Source organism: Ochotona curzoniae, unplaced genomic scaffold (assembly GCF_017591425.1).
Source record: "Ochotona curzoniae isolate NIBS_2020 unplaced genomic scaffold, NIBS_Ocur_1.0 contig_2321, whole genome shotgun sequence".
NCBI lineage: Eukaryota > Metazoa > Chordata > Mammalia > Lagomorpha > Ochotonidae > Ochotona > Ochotona curzoniae.
This window is the reverse complement of record NW_024465421.1, coordinates 6,794,664-6,810,562: the sequence shown is the minus strand read 5'-3', so window position 1 is coordinate 6,810,562 and position 15,899 is coordinate 6,794,664. Positions and strand designations below refer to the sequence as shown.

General features: G+C 51.5%; 1 protein-coding gene and 1 pseudogene across 11 annotated transcripts in view; one reads left to right on the top strand and one right to left on the bottom strand.

The window, feature by feature from the left end:
* Positions 1-272: 272 nt before the first annotated feature.
* On the bottom strand, positions 273-372 carry LOC121152097 (annotated as a pseudogene).
* Positions 373-12,151: 11,779 nt separating this feature from the next.
* Positions 12,152-15,899, top strand: part of CUX1 (cut like homeobox 1) — a 290,730-nt gene continuing 286,982 nt past the window's right edge. For 3 of the 11 annotated variants that reach the window (XM_040972859.1, XM_040972860.1, XM_040972857.1), the window contains exon 1: positions 12,209-12,364. In XM_040972859.1, the coding sequence (XP_040828793.1) occupies positions 12,302-12,364 (63 nt within the window). In that variant the 5' untranslated portion in view covers positions 12,209-12,301. Of the gene's footprint in view, positions 12,365-13,227; positions 14,001-15,899 lie in introns of those variants that run through there. The other 8 variants (XM_040972858.1, XM_040972856.1, XM_040972855.1 and 5 more) reach the window with 6 other exon arrangements.

Genomic DNA, 15,899 nt, shown 5'->3' with positions numbered 1-15,899 from the left:
TGTTATTCCCTAAAGGCCGTGGAAGTTCCTGGTTCTTTGGTTTTGGCAACTGCAGAACACCTCGAACCTGCCATGATGGTGGCACACCAGAATAGTTGCTCTGCCTACCACTGCGACACTGGTGGCTCTCTGCTCTCAAGCCTTTTTTTTTTTTTTAAGGAATTTATTAACACATTCGATCCTCAGGGTCATGCCAAATGCATGCTAATTGCTACCACGCAGTTCTCATCAATTCTCATGTTAATGCGGTATTAATACAAAGAGAATAGATTACAAATATGGAATACTTCATGAAGAACCTGCCTGTGATCCTTGCTCAGGGACCAGGCTAATAATCTTCTCTGTGTCGTTCCAATTTTAGCACGCGTGCACCTCAGGCCTTTTCATCATCCTAAACTCGAGCAAAAAAAAAAAATAATAATAATATTCCAGGAACAAGAAAAGTTAAAGAGATAACTCTCTTCCCAAAGGGGTTCCCCCATGGTAGGACATAAATCTGTCAGGTGTATTAAGCATGTGATGTCCATGCAAGAAGCCAGTGATATGTTGGGACTGGCATTGTGGCATAGTGTGCAAGGTCACCGCCTGCAACATCAGCATCCCATATAAGCACCCATTCAAGTCCCACCTGCTCCACTTCCAGTCTAAATCCCGGCTAATGGCCTGGAACAAAACAGTGGAAGATGGCCCAAGTACTTGGGCCCCTACACCAACTGGGAGACTCGGATGAAGCTCCTGTTTCAGCCTGGTCCAGCACATGCTGTTGTGGTCATCTGTGGAGTGACCAGGGGGTAGAAGCACTCTCTGAGACTTACACAGTCTCTCCCTCTCTGCAACACTGCCTTTCAAACTCAACATATAACCCTCGGAGCAGCCCCACATCAGGGACCTGGGATGGATGAGAGACTGGATGGGGCTTCTCCCTTTATCTTCCCCTTTTGCCCCATATACAGGAAAAAAAACCCAATGTGGGAATAATATTCTTACCCACTTTCCTATAGCCCTTGAACCTTTTGCCCTAATTAACTATGTAAAGATTGTCAAAAATAAAGAAAAAAAAACGGAAAAAAAATCAATATATAAACATCCAAGACTGGACATCCCCTCTTCCCATTGAGTAAGGAGAAGAAAGAAAAGCAACAGTGACAACCACACCCAGACTGAGGTTTTCTGGGAGTTGATTTTCTGAATGCTACCTAGCAAAGGTCAGACAAAAACAAACACAAACAAAAAATTTGGTGTGTTGGGGCCAGCAGCAGGGCGCAGTGGGTTAAACTACTGTTTGTGAAACTGGCATCCCACACAGGTGTCAGTTTGTAGTTTGTATTGTGGCTGTCCCACTTCTGATCCAGCAACCTGTTTGTGGCCTGGAAAAGCAGTGGAGGATGGTTTAAGTTCTTGGACCCCTGCACCTATGTGGGAGACCCAGAAGAAGCTCCTGGCTTTGACAGGTGTGGTCATTTAGATAGAAGACCTCCCTGTTTGTCTCTGCCCTCTACCTCTGCCTTTCCAAGAAAATTAATTTTTGAAAAAGGGAGTGCCAGCATGGAGTTTAAGTCATGGAGGACACAGAAAAAAACTATCTTTTTTTTTAAGAAAAATATTTATTTTTATTGCAAAGTCAGATTTACAGAGAGGAGAGACAGAAAGAGCTTCCATCCGCTGGTTCACTCCCCAAGCGGCCTCAATGGTTGGAACTGAGTTGATCAAACCAAGAGCCGGGAGCTTCTTCCTGGTCTCCCATGTGGGTGTAGGGACTGTTTTCCCAGGCTATAAGCAAGAAGCTGAAAGGGAAGTGGAGTAGCTGGGATATGAACAGGGACCCATTATGGGATGCCAGTGTATGAAAGGCAAGGATTTAGCCCCTAGGTTCCTGTGCTGAGCCCAGAAAAAGACTATCTTGGAGCCACAGGGTTTGGATACCAGCAGCCCAGCTCCAGGAATGGGCACCTCAGCCTCCTCACTGAGTTCACTATGGTTCTGGTAGCTTTGGTGCAGACCCAGTGACTCAGAAACTCGGAAACCAGCTCAAAACTGCACGTGGTGCCTAAGCTTGGCACGCAGGCCTGTCTGTGGGGCGTCACCATTGGTACCCGTAACCCGCTCTGCCCCGAGGCGCTGTCCCCTCTGAACCTTGGGGTGCGAGAAGACTTGGCGTGGCGATTCACCTGAGGAGTCACGGCAACAGCTACTGGATTGCTAGGGAGCCCAGGAGGAAAGGAGGGAGGGAGGCCGTTTACTCAGTGCAGCGGCGACAGGAAATTGGGTCTATTGTTTGGAACAAGAGGTGCAAAGCAGTCCTCGCTTTGAAGTACTGAAGCACAAATTCCGCTGGGAGTGGCAAGGGGAGAAGCTGAGAGATTCTTGAGTCTCCGCGGTCGGGAGGGGCAGGGGCGGCCAGGGAGAAAGTGGGGCAGGATTTGTTTTGGGACAGAACAGGTCTTAAATAGATCAGGCTACGGCGCGCCACGGCGGGGGTGTGGGGGGCGGGGGGCGTAGGGGTCTTCCTTTCTTGTTTTTACTTCTTCTCCCCACCCCCCTCTGAGTGAGCTCTTTGTGGGAAGGGAAACTGGATTCGAAAAAGTTGGGAGTGGAAAGCCAGCAGCTTGATGGGAAACTGCAGACCAGTTCCGAAGGAAAACATAAACCAAACCCCACCACCTGATCAGACTTGGTCGGTAACAAAACGGGTATAGGATCCACGGAGCTTGTGTGAACTAATCCCGCCTCCCACTCACGGGTCGGTATTCAGTCGAGGAAGGAGAGAGACTAAGAAAGCGACCAGGAATTGCTTGCAATTGCCTTCCTGAACTGCTGGCCTTGAACACCCAGGAGCGAATCCATGACCCCACCCTCCCAGCCTGGGGATCGTTAATCAGATCCTTCCCCCAGACACAGCATTCTACCCAACTCCAGAAAGGGCGGGCAATCAGCAAGTAGATTCCCAATGAAGACTTTCAAAAAAACACACCCTCTCCAGCCAGGAATCCCGGCTTCCTGCACTTAAGGGGGGGTGGGGAGGGGAACTTCTGATTCTCTCTGTGGTTGTTTCTCCTTTGCGATCAATGTCTCACTCAAGACCAAGGTCAAGTTATCAATCTCTCTCATAGATGCCCTGGACCAGGGTGTCTGGAGCCTCCACTGCCACAGAGACATGTCTGGAGACGAAAGCCCAGCCACTACCCAGGACTGCTGGCCAGCAGGGTGCTGCCAGGTAAGACGGAGGGACTCTGTGGGCAGGCACTTCCTCAGGGGGAAAAAGGACACCCCAGATACATTCTGGCCAGGTGGAGGCCTGCGTGTGACAGAGCAGCTGTATGGGTGCGCCTGAGGTGCAGAGAAAGCTCAGAGCTGGGTTTGCAAGTGTGCCAATCACCTTGAAGTTGTGTCTTCAGCTCTCTGAGCCTCAGTCTTCTTAGATGTAGAATGGGAATAGTGTTTCTTTGCACTATTGCACCTTGCGAGCCTGCTGGGAGGATTCCAGATAAAAGTTCTGTCAAGTTCACCAGATAATAACTGTTGGCAGGTGGTTGTACACACTAAGGTGACTCTTTCAGGCTTGCGACCTCTTGTGTGGCCTTTTGCAACCCCAGGAGGTCAGTGGCAAGAGTACCTGGCCCGCATGGCTCCAGCCATAGGCCCTTCCCCCACCCACACCCACCCCAACCTGTCCAGAGCTCCCATCAACATTTTATTTGGAAGAGATCTGAACACAGAAGTTTCCAGAAAGGGAACCAACTCCAGCAGAGGTGCAAGGCTGAGTGGGGAAGGGAACAGGGTGCCTCAAACTCGGAGCTTCCAAAGGGTTAATCCTGCCAGGTACAGCACTAGACCTGCTGTGTGCCCTTGGCATTCACCACATATGCTTTCCTTTTACGCACATCAGACAACCCGGCACATATTTCCAAGGAGGTCTTTGCAGAGCAGGGACTATGGGACCTTATGGGGCTTCAGATCCTTCCCAGCCACCTTGCCTTCAACCTGCTGCTGTACAAACACACCTGCACAGGCACACACACATACATGCACACACCCACTCACACATCCAGCAACCCTGGGACCAGTTGCAGTTTCACACGAATTTCATTTCCCACGGCATGGGGAGAAGGTGTCAAGTTGTTCTCCATGATAAGGGGTTGTGGTCTCAGCTCTGCCTTCTAAAAGGAAAAGTTCCTCAGGCAGGGGGAGGAGGAACAAGTCTGGAAGCGGAATGTTAGTATGGTCTTTGGCAAGGTCAGACCTCCCGAAGACACATTTCGTTCTGTTAATGAGCAGTTATGTTGCCAAAAAAACAAAGACCGCCGCAGGATGCCGATGGCGCGCGGCTTGGAGAATACCTGTTGGGGAAGCCAAGTCGTCTCACAACTCGCAATGACCTGCAGCAAGATGGGAAGGGGGGGGTTTCCACCACGGTGGTGGGGGGAGAAGGGAGGATCCTCTTGTTCCCTGGACTTTTGCTGTAGCCCCCCGATGGAGATGTGTACCTGATTCACGCTAATAGGAGGAAACCAAAAATGGCCCACATTTTTTTTTCCCTTCTCCAGAAAGGCATGTGGGTGAGGTGCTGAGATCCCCTTGTTGGAAGGAGTCTGAAAGATGGAGTGGGTCTCTGTGAACTTGCCTGAGGAAATCAAGGACAGCTTGGTGTGGCCTGGGCCTCAGTCTGCTTGTCTGTATAATGGTGCTAACATGCCAGTGGGGATGCAGAGTGTGTCATCTCACCAGCCCGTGCAGTTGGATGAGATCAAACAAAAGCAGTTATCAGGTCCTTGCTGTATGCAGATAGCACTCCGAGCAGTCTCATTTCTGCCTTGGAAGCCGATTTTCACAGAGGTTAGGTAAGACACAAGAAGAGGTCTTTTGCCAGAATTTTACTTGACTTTAGTCAAGAGACAGGGCAGCATGGGGAGTGGGAAAGGGGAAGAGTCTTTTATCTGTTGACTCACTCTCCACACCAGCTAAGGCTAGGCCAGGCTGAGCCAGGAACTGGGAATTCCAACTGGGTGTCCCACATGGGCGGTAGAAACTCAACCACCTGAGCCATTCCTGCAGCCTCCCAGGATGTTCATTAATGGGAACTGGAATAGCTGGGACTTGAACCGGGCACTCCAACATGGGAGGGTTCCCAAGCGGCGGCTTAATCCGCTCTGCCACACACAGCACCTGCCCTGTTCTTTGGCAGAACCTGCTTGCATGGTTATACAGCTGCCTCACCAGCAAATACCCTCTGCTGACCTCTGCTCCTTAAATGCTGGCCCAGCTGACAAGGCCAGGGTCTTTTCTAGACACATTGAGCTGCCAGCGGGCCCCTGTGTCACCTCTGGGAACCATAGGAGCTTGTAGCACAGGGACACCCTGTGCTTGCCTATCCTCCCCTCTTCAAGATGCCAGCCTGTGTCCCACCTCCTAGGCTTCCCAGCTGAATTGCTGACTCAGTTTCCCCTTCTGGGAGGCTTCAGTTTGTGCTGCATGGTGCCGTGACTTCAATTACTCTCTGCATTTTTCACACTCCGAGCTTCTGTCCTTTCTGGGACAGACCCCAGCATTTCTGAAAACTTTTCTCCAAAAAGGAAAAAAAAAAATCTTAGCATGATGCATGCCAGCATCTCCTTCGTGTCCCTCCTGAACTAACATGGCTATGATTTTTTTCCCTGTTCCTGAATTGTTAGCTCCTCAGGGCGGTGACCTTGTGGTTGCCTGGGTTTCTTCATGGAATCAGACACAGAGCCTTGTTCACCAGCTAGACAGTGAATTTTCCCACATTCTTGGTGACATCTTATCTGTCCCCAGTAGAGCTCGTGAGAGAACACAGGGTTCTTGCGCACAGCCTTCCGGCCCTGTGTCCTCTCAAGCCTTCCCCCACTTGACCATAAACATTTCGGTTTCTCGCCAGGGTCTTTGTGTTTCATCCTCGCTTCAATTAGCACTAATAGAACAACACTTTGCACCTTTGTAGGATCTCGGGTTGGACAGCTCAAAAGCATTTTACAAGAAACTATTAATTATTCCCATTTTACAGGCAGGAAACCTGAGGCAAGGTGGAACAGTGACTCAGTGGCGAAATGAGGACATGATTTTCCTTGTTTCCAATTGTCTACCATAATCACTGTCATGTCACCCCTTCTCAGTTAAATTACTGTTTAAAGAAATGACACATCAGGTTCTGCTAGTTCTAGATAATGTGTGCTATTTTTATACATTAGAAAGACTGCATATGTTCATGTAAAAAACATGCACCATCCAGAAATGCTATAGGAAGTCACCCAGAAATGTATTGCCCAGAAACACATACTGTTAGAATATCGGTGTGTTTTTCTTTCAGCATTCTGGATGTAACAGAATAGGCTACATCCAGGATATTTCATGCTTAGCCTCATTCCATCCCCTGCTTTCTTCTTACCATAAGCATTTCTGCATGTCACTCACTACGCATCTCACTCAGTGGAGTATTTAAGGTCGGCATAGCAGTTCACCATTTGTTTAAAGGTTCTTACGCTGTTGCACATTTAGGTTGTTCAGTTTTGCTTTCATTTTGGTTTGTGATCACCCACACCTCTGTGATGGAAACACTTGTCTCTTCTTTTTTTCTCTGTAAGTCTATGCGTCTCAGATTGTATGTGTGTGTGTGTTCGCATGGGAATATTTGAATAAGAATCAGTTTCTAAATTAGAGGTCCACTTTTCTGGGTCCTTCCATCTCCCACAGACAGCGAGCGTGGCCATGCTCCGAGAGCCTGCCCGGTTGAAGGCAGCTGCTTCAGCATCTGAAGGCATTACAAGCCAGGCTCTCGAAAACTGACACGAGATCAGATATTTAACGCACATGCTACTGGAGGAAATGAGGAAAGTTTTTTGCTCGCTACTCGAAATCTTAGATTTTTCCAGTGGACCATTCTTCCCCGGGGCAAAAATATATACATACAATCTGACAACGCTCTCGACAAAAGAAAAATCTAATTATATTTTGTGAAAACAAATCTTCATTCGGTTCTAACTGACTTCAGGGTTGCAACATCAAAGAGCTTATGAGGACACGCAACCATCCTTCACTTGGTGTTGTGAATGCATCTAAAAATTAAAACAAACAAACAAAAAAACTCCAACAACATTGCAAGTCCTGGCACTGGGGCCCTTGTTGTCCCCTGGAAGTACTGCAGGGCAAGTGGGCCTTTTAAGAGTGATATTAATAATGAAAGTTCAATATCACTAGAAAGTCCAGGGCTCTCATCTCTGAGGAGGAAAGAGGAGGAATTAATATCAGGCCTTAGTGTAGAACTTGAACTTTACATTCAGCAGGATGATAATAATATTTATAGAGTACCTTACAATTATTTCAAGTCCTTTCAAGCTACTGAGTCTGCCCACGATTCATTTCTAGTGATTCAGCAGTGACTTCAGCGGGCGTCACATAGTCACATAGCATGCATTTATTTTAATACTGAACGGGGAAATATATAATAGGACATTTTATGTGGGCGTCTCATGTCTGGGAGGAGATGTAAAGCGAGCAGTGAGATGCAGTATTTTCATGAAGCTTAACTATCAAGGATATTTCTATTAGAATGTGAGTTTGGGAGAGAAAAGAAAAGTAGAGAGAGAGAGGCAGAGAGACAAAGAGAAAGAAGGGAAAAGAAGAGAGAGATTGGAGCCCTGGTTTGAAAGTCCCAAAGTCCAGAGAAGAACCCCTAAATGCTGGCTGTGTTTTCAAAGGCGCCTCTGCGTGCAAGCTCAAGGTGTGAGTGTTCTTGTTGGAAGACAAGCAGAGGAGAATAGAAGGCAATCAAGGGAGGTGTAGAAAGATACCGCCAGCCTGCGTCCTGAACTCCGCTGCTCAGAAGTGGCAGGCCAAGTTAAATGGTGGGCCCGGAATGAAAAAAGAAAAAATCTTTTTTTTTTTTTTTTTGAAGATTCCAGAAAGAGTCCTGGAGATTGATCCAGGCTGTCACCAGAGCAGACTGGGAGGGTGATGACTAGCAGAGGCTGCTATTTAGAAATCATTAGAGTTGCCTCTTACAAGTTTGGCAGGTTCTTGGTACAATTATATAACTACACATCCATTTGGCGTGTAGAGATGAATTATGTAGTATGCGTGTAATTACATGTAGCAAAATGTGTACTTTTATTCCGTGGGTATTTACATAGTACAGTGAATAGTGTACTTAGAAATAATTAACATAAAGCATTATTCAAAAAACAAAACAATTAAGAGTCATTTGGTTTCCTTGAGCTCAAAAAAAAAAAAAATCTAGAATCTTCCCTTCAGTAGTCCATGCCAAACGGTTCTGTAGGTACTCCCCCAGTAGCAAAGACAAAAGGAAGAATAATTATTTCCCTCTGTTATTCGTAATCTTGTGATTTAAGGAAGAGATCTTTTTCAAATTTAAAATGGCTCAAAATTGTGGTCTGGCTGGCCTGAACTATTCCGAAATTTCAGTTCAGGCTCCCTGAGTGAGTACCTGGATATAATTTGGAACTTCTGTGGTTGCAAAATTGAAATTTCCCCTATGACTTAGTAAGCTGAGTTTCATTTAAAGGTGTCAGCAGGATTTTTTCTCCCCCTGAGTCCAAATAGCCCGTGTCTTCTTCGTGTGCGCGTGAATGGATGATGATGTAAAGCTTTAGCATTAGGTATTGTTTTTTGGGTTGTCTGAAATATTTCTGGTTGGAAACTATTTGAAACTAGGACTAAATTAAGATGTAACATGTATTCAGAAAGGGTTACATTGAAATAAACTACACCTGCATTTGGGTGTGGAAATAAATTATGTCCTCTAAGCCTCATGACATGGAGCAAAATGAGAACTTTCACCCCCTGGGTGTTTCCACTGACATTTCCCTTGAAGTGTAGCACATGGGATACAAGATTGCCTTTTTTTAAAAAAAAACTTTCCTTGCAGTTGGATAAAAACTCTGGATTAGTCCCTAACTTTTCCTGGGGATAAAGTTTCTAGGTAAAACTGATTTTTTTTTTTTTGGAGTCCATTTTAAATAAGATCCAAGAACATAAAGACTCTTTTATGAAGGACACAGGGTATGCCTTTGTTTATTTATTTTAAAATAAAGCCCTACAGTGTAAGGCAGTTTCCAATTTGGGAGAAATTCTTTATGTGAGAAAGTTGAATCTTTAATGACAGTACGTTACATTTATTGGGGCAACACATGAAGATCAATTGAGTAATAAGCAATACACATGATGAGAGTCTGGGGAGTTTTTCCTTTAGTGGCTTTAGTGAATGTCAGGTTTAGTAGATGTGTAATATGTAGATGTCAAGTGAGAGGTGAAGCCACCATCCTAGGAGCATGAGAGAAAGGTTAGTTCTCCAAAATGTCATTTTCTGTAAGTTACATTAATTAAATTGATCACTTTCCTACTGTGGCAACCCATTTCGTTTTCTTTTCTTTTACACAAAATGGGTCAGAAAAGAAGATGGGAAGTTCAGGCTCCTGCATTATTTATGTGATGCTAAGCTGTGTCTCATTTAAAGATGAAAAAGGCAAACACCAGGTTAGTGGGCGCCTGCATCCCGATGATGACTTGGGGTGCGGGGAGGCTTGAGATTTCAAAAGTTAACAGTGGCAGATGAGTCATAGATGTGGGAATTGTGAGCTTTCTTTCCCTAAAAGGGAGAAGTTGAAAGTCAAAAAGTGACCACACACCTCTGGATTGTTTTTCTTGGGCTTCCCTGTAAGTGGTATCAATTCAAGATAGTCAAGTGTTTCTTGGTGCAGGGCCAGTTATCTCACCAACCCATCTCTTTCTCATTAATGTTGTGGGAGGTCCTGGCTGGTGTCTGCATGGTAGGTACTCAGGAGATCCCCAGCCTAAAGCCTTGCCACCTTCTCCACATTTTATGCAGCCCAAAGCTGATAGTTGCACTTGCTTTGCCTATCCAGTAGGGCCCCATGAGCTTCCTCTGCAGGGGGAAGGTGAGAGACAGTGATGGACTTTGCAGTCTTACGAAATAGAACAGACAGAATGTGTTCATTCAAGCTTGTTCTAGGTCTACCTCTGCTCAAGAGGAAGAACATGAATGTTTGTCTATTTGTAAATCTTTGGTGGGTGACTTCACTGAGCTACGTTTTGATCGGCCATTTTGGGTAGCTCTAACATGGTTTGCGGTACAGGTAAAAACTATCCTTATACCCACTACCACTGCTGACAGCAGGCAGACATTTTTTAGAACCCAAAGCTTCAGTGGGAGTCATGTATATTTTATTTAAATAGAGCTTAACCTTAGGTTAGCATGTAAATAACATAAATGCAACCAGAAACGTAACAAGAATAGTTACTACTCATCAAATGTACTTCTGAAATATTGCCACGGATTCAAACCCCTGAATTCCAGCCAGATGTACCGCTGGAGTATTACACAGGTCATATATATTTCACTTTTTTTTTTGTTCAAACCCAGGGGATCGACACGATAATTAGATTGAAAACATCTGCACCAAATCCAAACCATTTCCCTGATCCTTCCCCACGGGAGAGATTTTTTTTTTTTAAAAGCTCCTGCACATTTTGTATAACTTCCTTTTGGGGGCAATCCTGCCACGGTTCAGATGCCAGCGGGGGCGGGGGGGGGGAACTGTCCCCCAGCGTGGGACGCGGGGCAAGAAGGATGACAAGCGGCATTTGGCCAGGCTGAGGTGGCACGGCCACTTGTAGCCAGAAGAGCTTGGCTCCGGGACAGGGCGTGGCCAGCCACCGGCAGAGCCCCGGGGCGCGCTGCTGGGCACGTGCGCCAGGGAACCCGAAGACCTGAGTCCCGGGGCGCCGCTGCCCTCTACCGGGCGACGCGGTGCGCTCAGAGCTGCAGCGCACCGGTCGGCCGACTGCGCGCAACCCCCTGAGGCCAGCCGGGGTCCCTCTTGGCCAGCGTCGCTGGGTCTGGGGGCTCCCCGGCTGCGGATGCGTCCCCCCAAAGTCCCTGCGTTCCGACCCACCTAGTTCCTGCTCTGACCTAGATTCCCGGCTGAAGACCAGGTGGGAGGATTGGGGGGACGCGGTGACCCCGCCCCCCAGACCTCAGGGGCCCCCCCATACCCCGTCCGGTCGCGCCAGGCGAGACTTTGGGGACGTGTGCTTTCCCCAAACATACTCAGTGCCCGCACCCCGCCTCCAATCAGGCTAAACTCTTTTCCCACGTCCATGTTTTATTTTTCTATCGCACACAGTTTATTTACATGCAATTTTCAAGATTAAGGAATTTGGGGATTTGTTTTAACTAATTACACGTGAAATGAAGTGCGGGAGAATTACACGTGTGTGTAATCAATTAAAGACAACGCTCAGCGAACGTGGCTTTTTGTGTGTCAGGCTTTTTTCTGGGGAAAAAGGAAATCAAAAGGAAATTTTTTCTTTAGCTTCTAATGTTCAGCGTTTCTGTAAACTTGGACCACGCTTTCTCCTTTCCTAAGGAGCGAGCCCACTCACTCTTCCCCGTCCCCTCAAGTTTGTGCGCACATAGGAGTGAAATCCGGGGTGTCTGAGCTCCCCAAGAAGTTTCTGGGGACTACTGAATGGCGGCGGTGCGGGGGGCCACACGCAACTGGGCGCCGAGACTTTTCCTGTCGCGGCTGGAAGTGGAGCGGCTCCCCACGAGGGACCCCCAGCGACACCGCCTCCCGGGCGCGTTGAGGGGGCCACTAACGTGTGCTGCCACCACAGACACAGGTTCCCCGTCTGCTGCGCCAACGCCACAGCCTGGCACCGAAACCCACGGTCCCCGTGGCCTGAGCGGGACGCCGCCGGCGGCCGACCGACTCGCCTCAGACAGGCGCGGACGCCGTTAAGGCCGGAGCGGCAGGCAGGATGGGTCCAGCTGGCGGCGGCTCGGCGCGCAGTGCGGCAAGGGGCGCCGCGCCCACCGCCCCCGGTCTGGGGACACCCCGGGCCGGAGCGCGCCTCAGGTGAGACGGTGGGACCGGGGGCCCAGCATCCCGCCAGCGCCCCCTCGGGGCCGGGCTCGAACTGCCGCTGCTGCCGCCGCCGCCGCGGCCAGGGCTGGGGGGCCTCCCCCGAGGGCACAGGGGTCGCCGGGCCGTCGAGGGGGCGGCAGGGGGGCCCGGCTGGCGAACGCCGCTTCCGCCGCGCCCTGGGGCTCCGACTCCGGCTCCAGGCTCGGGCCCGGGCTCGCCGGGGCTGCGGCGGCGCCGTGAGGAGGCAGTCCGCGTCCTCCGTGGCGGCGGCGGCGGCCGGCTCCAGGCCGGGTTTTGGCGCCGCCCGCCTGCTGCCTCCTGGCGGCTCCTGAACTCCAGCCCCCTCTCTATCAGCCTCTCACTCCGTCTCAATATGTCTCAAGATGGCGGCCAATGTGGGATCGATGTTTCAATATTGGAAGCGCTTTGATTTACAGCAGCTGCAGGTCAGGCTTCTCCTCGCTCGGCCTCTCGCCCGGGGGTGGGGGCTGCGGGCGGTCGCGGCCTCCCCCGGGGTCCCCGGGCTTGCCCGGCCGCCGGGGGGCCTCGGCGGCGGGGAGGAGGGGGGTGCCGGGGAGAGCGGGGCCGAGTCGGGGACAAGTCCCTTCTCGCTCCCCGGCCCCCATTGATAACTCGCTTGATCAGAAATTGATCCTCTTTGTTCAATTCATCGATCAGCCCAAGATGGCGCCGGGAGCCGCCGCCGCCGCCACCGCTGCCCCCGGTGTCTGCCCCCCAACCCCGGCCGCCCGCCCCCCACCCCCAGCCCCCCGGCCCTGTCGCCGCCGCCGCCGCCGCGGGACCGGGGAGGGGGGCGGCCCCGGCGGCCTGCGGGGCGCGCGCGCGCGCGAGCGGGGCGCGGGCGGCGGCGGCGGTAGCGGTGGCGGTGGCGGGCGCCGGGAGGGGGCTGCGGCCCGGCCGGCGGCCGTGGTGGCGCGCCCTCCCGCCCGCCCGCCCGCGTCCCGCGCGTCCCGCGCCCCCGCGGTATTCCCGGGGAAAGTTTGTGGGGAGTTGCTGTGGGGGGTGAAGCGCCTGCCTCTCCAGGAGGAGCCCGTCGCCGCCGCTGCCGCCGGCGCGACGGAGCCGGGGCTGGTGGCGCTGTGGTGCCGCCGGCTCGGGGGAGGGTCAGAGCGGCCACCGGCGGCGGCGGCGGCGGCGCGGCCCGGCTCCGGCCAGGCGGGCAGGCGGGCAGGCGGGCAGGCGGGCAGGGCGGCCGGGCGCCCGCGCTCCCTTGCCCCGGCCGGCCCGGGCCCCTGCCGCGGCTGGGCGGCTGTCATTGGCCGTGCCGCGCACCCGGCTTGTCCGCGCCCGGCGCGACTTGCGCCTCACGCCTGGGACCCCGGGGGTTTGTTTACGTCCGGGGTGGGGGGGGTGGTGTACCCGTGCGGATCCCGCGTCCTCCCGGATCTTTTGTGTGTCTGCGTGAGCGGCTGCCCCTCCGCGATCGGGGACCTCCGCGGGGGGCGCTTTGGGGGAAACTTGGAGTCGGGTAGTGAGGGACTGCCGGCACGCTGTGCAGCGGAGGTCGCGGAGCCCGGGACAGCTTGGCCGGCACCGGTGCGGGCGCGAGGAGCGCGGTTGTAACTTTGCTGGAGCGCAGGCCCCGCGCTGAGTCCCGGAACGCCGGCTACCGGCTACCGGGCAAGTGTGTGGGAGGCGGGGGAGGGCTTCCTCCCGGCACCAGCGACCCATCGCCCGCTGCACCCGGACCCTCTGTCTTCAGGGGTCCTGCCCTCTCCTCGGGGGTACGCGGGCGCCATGGAGCGCGTGGTGGGACCATTCCTTGATGCCTTCTCGGGCCATGTTCTGCAAAGCGAAGCCCCTGGGCCCCCTCCGGACTGTGGTGTGCCGGATGGCGATGCGGGTGCCGAGCCCCAGGAGCCGTGCGGGGATTGTTCACTGGCTACCCCTCCGGAGCCGCTGCCGTTCCCAGGAGACGCGAGCCTGCCTGTCACCCCCAAGCCAGAGGAGCGGCGCGCCCACGGGGTTTGTCCCGCACGTGCCAGCCCCGCGCTGGCGGCGCCTGGACAGCCCCGGGACTCTGCCAGGTGGATGTTGTGTGTAGCCGGAGCCAAGTTGAAGGTGAGCGGTGGCGCGCGGGCCAGAAGCACTCTGTGCGCCCAGGGCGGAGATTGTGTGTGTGTGTGTGTGTGTGTGTGCACGGTCTGGAAGGGCCCCCAAGGCGGCTCGTGTCTCTTGGAGGGTCCCCCAAGTGTCCTCCGGGAAGGGCTACTGCTCCCAGCGGCGAGGTGTAAACTTGGGTCAACTTTGCTGCTGATATTGACTTAAAGTACTTTCGGAGGGATTGGATTAAAACACACGCAGGCACGCACACGCACACGCACACGCACACGCACACACACACACACACACAAGTGGAGACTGACAACTTTAATTGTTGAGTCCTTGCTTCAGCCCCTGTCCACGTAAGAACGATAAGGCAGACTCGTGGTCGTTATGAAATTTCCTCCAATTTCTCGCTTAACTAGGAAGAAGACTATGTAAAATATGCGTTTCTGATAAGGCTGGAAACTTAAAGGAGTCTGAGTAGTTATTGACTAAAATGGATTACTCCAAAGTGTCTATTGTGTAAATTAGATTCCTGACTGTAATGAACACAGCCGAATGGCATTTTTGATAAATTGGTCTACCCTGTTTTAGTAAAAATAGCTCCGTTTTACCATAATTTAATTCCTGTGCTTACTGTAAAACCCGTTGTGGAGTTTTAAGAGACAAACCTTACATTTTTTTTTTTCCCTCCCTGCCCTCTGTGTTCTTAATTGTAACAGCCCGAGTTTGAAGTTCAATTTTAAAGTATCCTGGCTCAAACGCCTGGGCAAATGGATTTGGTTTGTAAAGAGCTGGTGGATTTTAGGAGCTCCCACCCCACCCCACTTGCAGTCAGCCATTCTAGGGAATCCTTTAAACGTGACTCCAAGGTCCCATTCCACATTTCCCTGGAAGTTTTATTTCCATGAACTTTGTTGCTCTTGTGAAGAAACAAACAAAAACACAAGATATAACTCTGAACCCAAAAGCTTTTTATCTGAGCGTCTTTTTCGAGCTGGTGCGGCCCTAGATGGGAGCTCCGCGGCATGTTTGAAAACTTGAGCTGAACGTGGAATGCCAGAGTTCAAGTTGAAGGCCAGCCAGGGCCCCCACGGAGGCCTTGGGCCTGGTGTCTGGTTGAGTGCCTCCTCTGTTTCCTCCCCGGACAGACAGCATGGGAGCCAGCGGGAATGCAGTGTGAATGAGAATTCATTAGTTTTCAGGCTCTTGTATACTGGTACTGGGCTGCCCGCAGAGCTGCCTGTGCGGGAAGAGGCTGCATCTACTGGCAGGTGAGCGCCTTCCCTGGCCGGTCGGCACCCTGGGGTTCCCGCACTCCTCAAGTTTGCAAGGCGAGGCTGCTTGCTGCCAGCCTGCAGGGCCCTTTTTTTTTGCGTTTCCTTTTTCTTCGCGCTGTGCGTTGTGGAAGTTGCAGCTCCCGTGGTGTTGCTGAGACGAGTTGGACAAGTTTTTATCCCATCCCAGCAGGCTTGTGTACAAAAAAAAGAAAAAGAAAAGAAAAAGCCAGGCTTCCCTCCACCCCATTAAATAAGAACACTGCTGTGGAAATTTATCTTTTCCATACATGCATGGAAAACAAGGCTTGTGTTTGTCCGTGACATGTTGCTGAGACTTTGGACTGTTGGGGATGGGGCCTGTCCATGCGTGGTGGCCGGTCTGAACCTTTCACATACCGGAGTGTTATGGTGGTGGAAGACATCACTTTGCCCTTGAAAGAGCCCCCACAAAAGTAGATTTTAGAATCAGGAAAAAAAGAAAAATCTCAGCTTTGCTGAAAGTCCTTATTCTAGCTACTTTGTTTTTCTCCAATTTGGGAAGTGTGTGTTTTAGTGGTTGTCCATTGTTATTTTAATGAAAATATCCCACGTGGTACAAAATACTGAGTAAGCAGATTACAGTGCCTCTGCTTTT